This window comes from Haliotis cracherodii, unplaced genomic scaffold (assembly GCF_022045235.1).
Source record: "Haliotis cracherodii isolate W230 unplaced genomic scaffold, xgHalCrac1.p SCAF_16, whole genome shotgun sequence".
Classification (NCBI taxonomy): Eukaryota; Metazoa; Mollusca; class Gastropoda; order Lepetellida; family Haliotidae; genus Haliotis; species Haliotis cracherodii.
The window spans coordinates 16,066,949-16,076,331 of record NW_027266271.1 but is presented as its reverse complement, the minus strand read 5'-3'; the positions used below and the strand labels follow the sequence as shown (position 1 = coordinate 16,076,331).

The window sequence follows — 9,383 nt, the reverse complement described above, 5'->3', positions numbered from 1 at the left end:
TTTTCAAAGATAAAAAAGACTCAAACAAGCCTAGGCGGCAAAAGGAGTTTATATATCTGGAAGACGTGCCCATCCGGAAAATAAATGCGGGTCAAGCATCCGAGAAGGATGCACAAAGGTTCATGAATATACCTGTACAAAAAGGCTGCAAACTATCAACAAGCCGGTTGCCACAGATATACAGAGCCAGCCAGAGCTTTGTCCCAAAAGGGATGTGTAGTGATTTGTATAAGCAAACAAGATATCATTTTGTACCGTGGAAGTAATATATGAGACTATCGTGTGAGTGCCGTTTTGAACATTATGAGAATTATATCACACCGTGTCAGCTTGACCTGGAAGGAAAGCCTGAAGTGATGCATGTGTCACGCTTTAACCACTTCGGTCACACCCGCCAACACCAATAGGTTTTACGTGACTCTGCCCGGCGAATAGCCGCACCTTTGATTACTGGTCTACCCATGTCACCAAGTGTCGTGTGGATATACCTTAAACTACCTTACGGTATTATAACTGAACCTTAACTTACATAATTATGACATTACGGAAATAGTGAAAGTGTCCAGATTAACGAATGTTCGGAGAAACGCATAATTGGTACAGAGTAATTTAACGTGTAAGAACGTCCAGCATTAAAGTGAGTTTCCTGAATAACGGGATTAAGACTAACGAGGTTTCACTACAACTCTCAGTTAACATGCTTTCTCAATATGATATGGTTGTCAATATACAATAATACTTTGATACAGATCACCAATGGTAATCATCTTCTTTGTGTACAATTCGAAGAATCCCTTTAAATCCATTTATGATTTATTATAAATACGATGGTATAAAAGTATCTTCTTAAAGTGTATTTTATGCCTGCCTATTCAAAATCAGCTTCTTTATATACACTTCGAATTGTAGGACGTATCAGGTTCACACAAAGCGCTTAATTAGGTTGTCCATGACAGCAGTAAGTGTGAATCTTGCATGCACATGATATGGCTCATTGATAACCTCACTTAACCTGTCTTGTTCGACAGCCTTTGTTCTGACCCACATGCGTCATCAGGGTTACAATCACACCTTCATTCTGTGTTTCACGTGTGTCCAGTGCGACGCTAGATAAATCTATGTGGGCATTGTAAGGTCGTGATCGTTTAAAGCTCGTCAATATTTACCTGTGGGCGTGAACCTACCACCTACAGGTACATACGCCAGGTATGTGCGCAGCACAGGTAGATAGCTGACGTTTAAACCAGGATGTGTGTTTTGTTGTGTTACTGAAATAAGTAATCGTGCTTAGGATGTCATTAGGATAATGTCTCGGTGTCTGTTGTGCATTTCCGCCAGGGAGAGGCTGACATGAACGTGTTATATGCATGTTTGTTTCTGCAGTTGAAAAAAATAAGAAGTATTTTGTCTCGTAAACATCATTTTTGTTATTTGTTGAATGGTCGTATAAAAAACATTTTCTGTCGCAAATGCTAGGTAAAAACTAAAACCCAACTTTCGTTCTTATCATAAAAATATCTATGTGACGACTTTATGTTTACCTCATTGCGCTCTGTGACAACGTCAAGCTCAAGTTGATGGGCACAGAGTTTGAATACTTATCAATCTTTGAAGCAATTTTGACCATATCATAATATGAATCCAGGCGAGGTTGTTTTATTACTTTCGAATGGTGACCTAAAGACACTTATAAAGCTTAAAATATATATGAATTGACATTGCAAGAACTACATAAATAATGACCAATTGGTCACACTTCAGCAAGAAATGAATATGATTAAAATAAGACATTATACCGAAAGTTTACAAATCAGTATTATGTGTACATAACAAAATAGTACAGTTTGATGCCCTGTCAATAGGTATAGGGGTACAACAGATATATGTCATTTTTTTAAATTTAAATTCCCCTTCAAACTGTTTAAACGTACCTAATAGATGAATGAGGTTTTGAGTTTTGCGCTTCAAACATTTGTTGCATTCGTCTTTTCGAGAACACCTGATGGTAATTCATAAACACAATTGACTTAGCAGAGATGTTTTATGATTGTGAAAAGGGTTGAGTCGCTTTTAATTATTTTTATTATATTCTGCTTATTGTGCCCCACAGTACATCGTATTTATTGAAGAAAGAGTTAAGTATGTTTTTATGTGAAAACCTGCAGTTGAACTTCTTTTATCTTCCATTGACAGCATGTGAGCTGTTGCAAAATGGCGTCACACATACAGCCATTGCCAGGCATAATTGTGCGAATTAGTAAGTTAGTGGGTGAGTGAGTTGGGTTTAACGCCGCTTTTAACAATATTCCAGTTATATCGCGGCGTGTCAGCTTAATGTGGAAGGAAAGCCCGAAGAGATGCAGGTCTCAGACGTTAACCAATTCTGTGAAACCCACGAGCACGGGTCTGGTGCTGACAAACCTAGAAACATAATCGGTGGAACCGGGATTCGAACCCACAATCACTGGTTCCTGGCGTGCTGCATAGCAAATCGCTGCGCCTTAGACGACAGTGCCCCCTGTGTGAATTAAGTGTGTTATATGAAGGTAAAGAAACTTTGACGTCCTGCCTTGTCAATTCAAACCACATTTCAGTGTTTGATCATCATGACAACCCAAATAGAGTTACGTGTTTCAAACACGTCTGAGGCGCATGCAATGAGTTACATTTTTGTGTAACATTTTAACACCATATCTTCTTATGATAATCAGATTTAGTTCCGGAAAGTACACATGTTTGAAAATAAAGTTTCAACTGATAAATCGAAATTGAACTTTCTGTAAAAGGGTGTAAACAAGTGAGTATGGGACACATTAACAACTTTTACATATCACATTCGGACCCATTGTCAACATTAACAATCATCTTGAAACAGGGAGGTTTTAAGTTAGAATTACTGACGCAAACGGTCCCAAGTAATATTTAATAAATGTATGTAATTTGACAGAATATTTACATCTCAAACTTTGTTCGCTAGAAGAACGTATGCAAGGAAAACGAATCATCTGTGTTGGCCCGGCTCTGAAAGTGGATTAACACCGCTCATGTCAACATTCAACCCGGTATATGATCTCTAAACATTGATCGCTATGTTTGTATTTGTATAATTAAAGCGACAAAAGCGACAAAACCTTTACCGTTTTCGCGAAAAGGTGAAAGCATCCTTCTCCAATGGCATCCGACACAAACACATGCAAAGGCAAGTCAATTGTTCATCTAAAAAAATACGGAAACCATAAAACGTTTTGAAAGCTTAAATGAGACCTTATATATCTTAGCCTTGGTCAAAAAAGAGTCGAATGATATTCATGTCATACCGTGTTGTCATTTTTAATACGGGGGCACTGGTCACCCAGTCGTCTAAGGCGCCGCGATTCGCTGTTCAGAGTTGCGTCCTTTGGGCACGCCAGAAACCTATGATTGTGGGTTTTAATCCAGGTTCGCCCCGATTATGTTTCTAGGTTTGTCAGCACTTTACCCGTTCCCGTGGTAAACGTCTTAGACCTGCATCACTTCGGGCTTTCCTTCCACATTAAGCTGACACACCGTGATATAACTGGAATACTGTTAAAAGCGGTGTTGACCCCTGAAGATTCCGGGGTAGAATAGGTCTTCAGCAACCAAGACTTGCCTAAAAGGCGACTATGCTTGTCGTAAGAGGCGACTAACGGGATCGGGTGGTCGGGCTCGCTGACTTCGTTGATGCATGTCATCGATCCCAATTGGGTGGATCGATGCTCATGATGTCAATCACTGGATTGTCTGGTCCAGACTCGATTATTTTACAGACTGCCGTCATATAGTTGGAATATTGTCGAGTGCGGCGTTAAACAACAAACAAACAAACAAACTAAAAGCTCACTCGCTCGCTCACTCATATTCAGTAACTTTTGGTAGGAATAGTTTCCAGTTAAGTGAATGTGTCAGGTTGTTTGTTACCACGTGAATTGTATTTGATTTTGGTATGGAGAGTTCTAAACGTTGTCCTCGTTTAATAACGGTCTGAACTACCTCAGCATCCCCATCCAGGGGTGTTGTACACGTACAAGTCTATGTACCTTCAAAGATGTTCTATGCAATCACATCAAATTGTTCAATAGTATTCAGTCCGAGTACCTTATTTTAAATCACTCTGTACGTCCATGTAATTGTTTAAAGTGAACCATTTATCCGGACCTATAACGTGAAGTCGTTTGGGTTAACTTCTTAATTAAAGAATTTTTTAAAGTGTGTATAACATATGTGTTCCTAAAGTTCGGAAAGTTTTCTTTCGGAAATCACGTGATTTCACTGTACATATATGTACGGTACCATATGCACTTGTAAACGTTACATTTCTAATAAAACCCGTACAGGAAGTATGTGTAAATATGATTTTAATTCCATGTGTTAATTAATATAATAAAACAGATTTTTCATAAATCTTTTCAAAAGAAACGGTAACAATTTAAGTTAAAATCATTTTTTACCAAACACAATAGATCATAATTCAAGCATAAACAATATACATATAGAAATTGTGATTGGAAATAAATATTTTTAATTTGATGAACAAAACAATATCAATATATTTAATATGGAAACAAAGGCAATGGTATGAGGTATATATACTTAGCAGATGTTGGACCCGGCACTGTCGGGGGAGTGTCAGACAATGTCAGACTTTTTTATCCGGGTTAATCAGTTTCAGGATTATGTGGTTTCCGATAAGGCACTTAGTGATGTCACAGCTGATGTAACAGCTGCCCATTTTGTAAACATGCTTCACAATTTACCGCACGGTGTTGCTTTAAGCATCGACAGATCATATATAAAAAAAGTTCGCTGTTTCATGTTTGAATTCTATGAATCACTGCGCAAACATTAATTTACGAAACATGCGAAATGAACACTTCTTGCATAATTGATGCTACATACTCAGAAGCATAAAAGCATTGCAATTAGAAGACACGGGTGCTATTTTGACTGCATCACTATATGTTTAAAAATACTGAAATCTGTGAAAATGGTATTTAAGTACAAAAAGCGTATATAAAATATATGAAGTATATTTTCTTATTAATTTTTAGATTATTTTCAGATCATTTAAGCGAAATTCAAATTTCTAAAAAGGTGTTTGTCGCTAAGGGACCGATCATTTCAGGAGTGGTGGCTAGGAATTGTATCGAGAGTGGATATTTTTCCGTCAATGCTTCAGAACATCCAATTGAACCTCTGAAGGTTTGTGTCGCGGATTTTTTTCGAGACTCAATTTTCACAGTATGTCCAGAATGTCCAACGTACAATTCATTCTTTTCGAACAATTCAAAGCCACACCCCTTCCAACAACGTCACATCGTCGGCCAATTGCTAATTTCATCTTTGGCAAAAGCAATAAAATATATTATCTATTTTCAAAGGTGTTCAAATCATTAACATTATTTTATCATAGACGTTTAAAACCATAATGTGGAAATTAGAAAATATCATGTGGTTCATGTGTGGATGTTCATATACTATACAAGTATTAGGTTTTTTCTTCCAACTACAGACACATCTTGATGAAAAAAGCTACGAGTGTTTCCAGAAGAACAGTAATAAGTGACACTCTACTAGCAGCACCTCCTCCATCAGAAATGATTTCCAGGAAACTGTCGTCGATACCAGGCCCATCGTTGCAGTAGTGGTCTTCGCAGGTGAAGTAGCAGCGGACGCTGAAGTCGTCTTCCTCACAATAGTCTTCAGGAACCTTCATGGAACCGCTACATCCACGAGCCATGAAAGTGGCCTTGCCGGTCTCTGGGGAAGAGAATATTGACATGAGCTATTTCAGATCAAAATGCTGTCCTACACGGAAATGTGGGCCTTAATGTGTAACGACGTCTAGCCTATCATTGTTGAGGTAATGGCGCCGCCTTTGGCTTTTAGTATGGAAGGGTTTTTTTATTTTCACAGCCTGTGTATAAAGACTTAGAAATTAGAATAATACATTTGTAATATCATTTTGTAATAAAACGCGTCGGCGCCAGATAACATCAGTATCGATTATCACCTAACACAAACTCCACTGGGTGTAGAAGGCAAAATAGGCATGGAAATTAAATGAATGGATCACTGAAAATCAGTGAAAAGGTTAAATCTGTCTTGCGAATCTTGTTTTAGAATTGGTGTATATTCATTCCTCTCACTTGGAAACACAACCATTCTGATCTTCGTTTCTCATGTAATATTCTAAATTAAACATGATTTCTTCTGATAAGTTATCGGGGTGGAGGGTCGATCCAATAAATAGTAAACGACGTGTTTGATTAAACATGATGAGCAAACAAATAAATATTTACTTACATAAGTTATTTAACACATTTTTAACAGGTTTAAATTCTGTCTAAAGGACCTAAAGTCAATCAGTTCCGTGGTATCAATTCATCTCATACACATTCATTAAGAATCACATTACAAATGACATGTACCATTGTTGATATTAGTACATAAATTGGAGAGGAAGGTCTGGGGCTCAAACCGCGGCCGTGTCATACCAATAGACGTTAAAAGATGGTACTTGTTTTTACCCTGCCTGGCGTTCGGTATGAGGGTGCTAAAACAAGGATTGGTCGGCTCGGAGTCAGTTTACTGTGTTTGAGTTGGGTATTCGTGTTAATCTGCCGCACGGTATCTCAGTGGGCCAGCACTATAAACTCGGTATTAGTCCGGTCTAGTACACACACGCACTCACACACACTAGCACTAACACTATGTATGTATGTATGTTAAATCCCATTTCACATAACCTCATGACCGGTTGAGTTACAATTATACAACAGTGGTCACTTCATCATCAATATCCTCATTGATTTCCATTTCCGACCTGTGCTACACATTATTCTACATTATAACACTCTTTACTATTCCTGATCAGGACAATGGAAGAAGTATGTTCTGTCACTTGAAATCGGTTCAATGGAAACTCCGCAACAAAGCAGTTTCTGATTTCACAGATTTATACATCATTGGGTGCACATATATCACTCATTCCCTTTTCTCAGTTCAAACATGGCTTCACTGATGTCCGTTTATAAAATGGATGGATGTGTAATTATTTGTGAATTTGTGTTACACTCACCCTTATCGTATGTACTTTGGGTGGTACATTTATTGTTGCACCTAAGTCTCCAATTTCCATATGTCCAGTTTTTTGGGTAAGAGACACACTCATACCCTTGACTCAGGATGTTGCCGACGTAGTTGCAGCTATAGCACATCTGCCGACACACTGGGAATTGAAAACAAAATACGTCATGCACTTGAAAATTGAACGTCATTCACTTGAAAACAAATTAGTACACCAAACACCCGAAATTATCAGGAAAATACATCAATAACCCGAAAATACATCAATAACCCGAAAATACATCAATTACCCGAAAAAAATAACTACGTCATTCACGTGAAACAATATTACGTCGTTCACTTGAAAATATCATTGTACGTCTTTCACTAGAAAACAAATTACGCCGTGCATTTGTAAAAAGCTAGTTTGTCAAACAGCTGACTGAAAGTAGCATGCCAACCACTTGAAACCTAATTACGTTATGAACTTGAATAAAGTACGCCAAACATTTGAAAAAGTCAATGCACTTTAAGACAAAAACGTCATTCGGTTGAAAACTATTTATCTCATTCACCTTCTATGTACGTCCTTAAATCTCAGTTAGTTTTCTTCTTGAACGTGAAAGGGAAATGTTTACACTGAGACTATTAAGCTGCCAATAGGCAAGGGAACAAACGTTTTCTTTCAAAAGATCGGCTTTAATCCTTTACGTACGAGGAAATCTGGCATGGAGGTAAATTTGCATTACCTTCGAACCAAAACAGTACATTTTAAAGAATCCGAAAATTCAATTTCTTACATTTCAACATTGAAAATTTTATTTAATAGTTTGAAGAATGGAACCCAAAATTTACTAATCAATAAACAATTAAATGTGTTGTGTCTGACAAAAAGATAAAGGTTTTTTTATGCAAACTACTATGGATGACGAAAGCAGGTGGATTATAGCATTGTTTGGACGTCGACACATGGTTGGGATTTAAGCATATAATAATACCAAAGAATTAGAGTAGTTTCGATTTTGTTCTGCAATAAATGTACTGTTCAGACGCACTTTAATGTGTCGAGGTTAATAAATTAATCTTAAAATCACATACTAACATAACTACAATTATATAAAACAGACATTATATGTTATGTTTTACGTACAAGTTGAATAATATTCCAAGTGTTCATCGTTTCTATTCAACTCACCACAGACAGATGCCAGCGTAGCTATAAGTAATACTGCCGGATGTTTCAACACACTAATGTGTCGCGCCATCTTGATTTCGCTGCAACCACAGATGTTGTAAAGAAACTATATGTCAGTGTTGGAGGTGTTATTCCATTGCATGCAACGTTATTACATATCACTGACAGCAGTCATCACCGACACAAATTATAGTAGTCCAAACAAGAATAATCCACGTTGTATATCACACACCAACTTTTGAATAGTCTTCAAACTCAAGACGCAGACCAAACGTAAATCTTAACAAAAGGTGTATCCGCTTTCTTCTTTAATGCTGAACGCCGTAAACGATGTTATAAACTGTTCAGGTAAGAGCACAGGGACTTTCCAGCACGACTGCTAATGGTAAACTAGCCCTCGACGTGGCCGCTCCTTCTTGTGTACATTCGGGGCAAAGCTTGCTCCGTCACATTCTCAATATTTATTTTCTGCAGAGAATGTCCCATGACCCGAATCAGACTCGACTTTAAGTGCTTAGCAAACTCCTGTTACAATTTGCTCATCGCGTCTAGCCATGGACGCAGCGCACATTTTCGTCTTCGTGATTCTACAAGGGAACTGAGATGCCACTGAACAAAGAAGAGAGGTGTGAACTTCTCTGTCAAAAGGATGGTAGTTAAAGTTGCAGTTACCAACGCTAGGTACTCTTAAGGTCTCTTGGTAATGATGGAGATCAAATGTTTATTTAGGTAAGTTTTGCTCTACCCGTACATGGGGCCATCGTATATTTGCTTTTCCAATGCATACACATCAAATGTGTATGTTCTAATTGAATATGACAACAATGATATGATGAGTACCGGAAGATGCATAGAATCAATGCATAGGAATGTCCTGGTAAAGACAAATGATTTTGGACAACTTTTATGGATGATGTTTGCCCGAACCATTTGTCTGGAACATTTTTCAGACAATCAAAAGAGGTATGTGGCAATAATGTCATGGTAATGTAAGTGAGTACATTAGTTTACAATATCTATCATGATTTTATAATTATTTATATTTCTTAGGGAGTTCGTGTACCTTTACGAATGTGATATTATGTACTTTACAGTGTTAAAT

The 9,383-nt window shown here is 37.6% G+C and overlaps 1 protein-coding gene across 1 annotated transcript; it reads right to left on the bottom strand.

The window, feature by feature from the left end:
* Positions 1 to 4,380: 4,380 nt before the first annotated feature.
* LOC139463414 (uncharacterized) lies at positions 4,381 to 8,677 on the bottom strand. The gene is made up of 3 exons (XM_071244672.1): positions 8,282 to 8,677; positions 7,100 to 7,249; positions 4,381 to 5,778 (listed from the first exon to the last, which is right to left on the bottom strand). The coding sequence occupies exons 1-3, from the start codon at positions 8,349 to 8,351 to the stop codon at positions 5,525 to 5,527; spliced, it is 474 nt and encodes a 157-aa protein (XP_071100773.1). The 5' UTR covers positions 8,352 to 8,677; the 3' UTR covers positions 4,381 to 5,524.
* Between the last annotated feature and the right edge of the window lie 706 nt (positions 8,678 to 9,383).

What these genes read in the sequence shown, in the direction of transcription:
- LOC139463414 (XM_071244672.1), bottom strand. Translation starts at nt 8,351, where the DNA reads ATGGCGCGACACATTAGTGTGTTGAAACATCCGGCAGTATTACTTATA. An exon ending in TACGCTGGCATCTGTCTGTG is followed by an intron (nt 7,250 to 8,281) that starts GTGAGTTGAATA and finishes TTCAATTCCCAG; the next exon opens with TGTGTCGGCAGATGTGCTAT. An exon ending in CCAAAGTACATACGATAAGG is followed by an intron (nt 5,779 to 7,099) that starts GTGAGTGTAACA and finishes TCTCTTCCCCAG; the next exon opens with AGACCGGCAAGGCCACTTTC.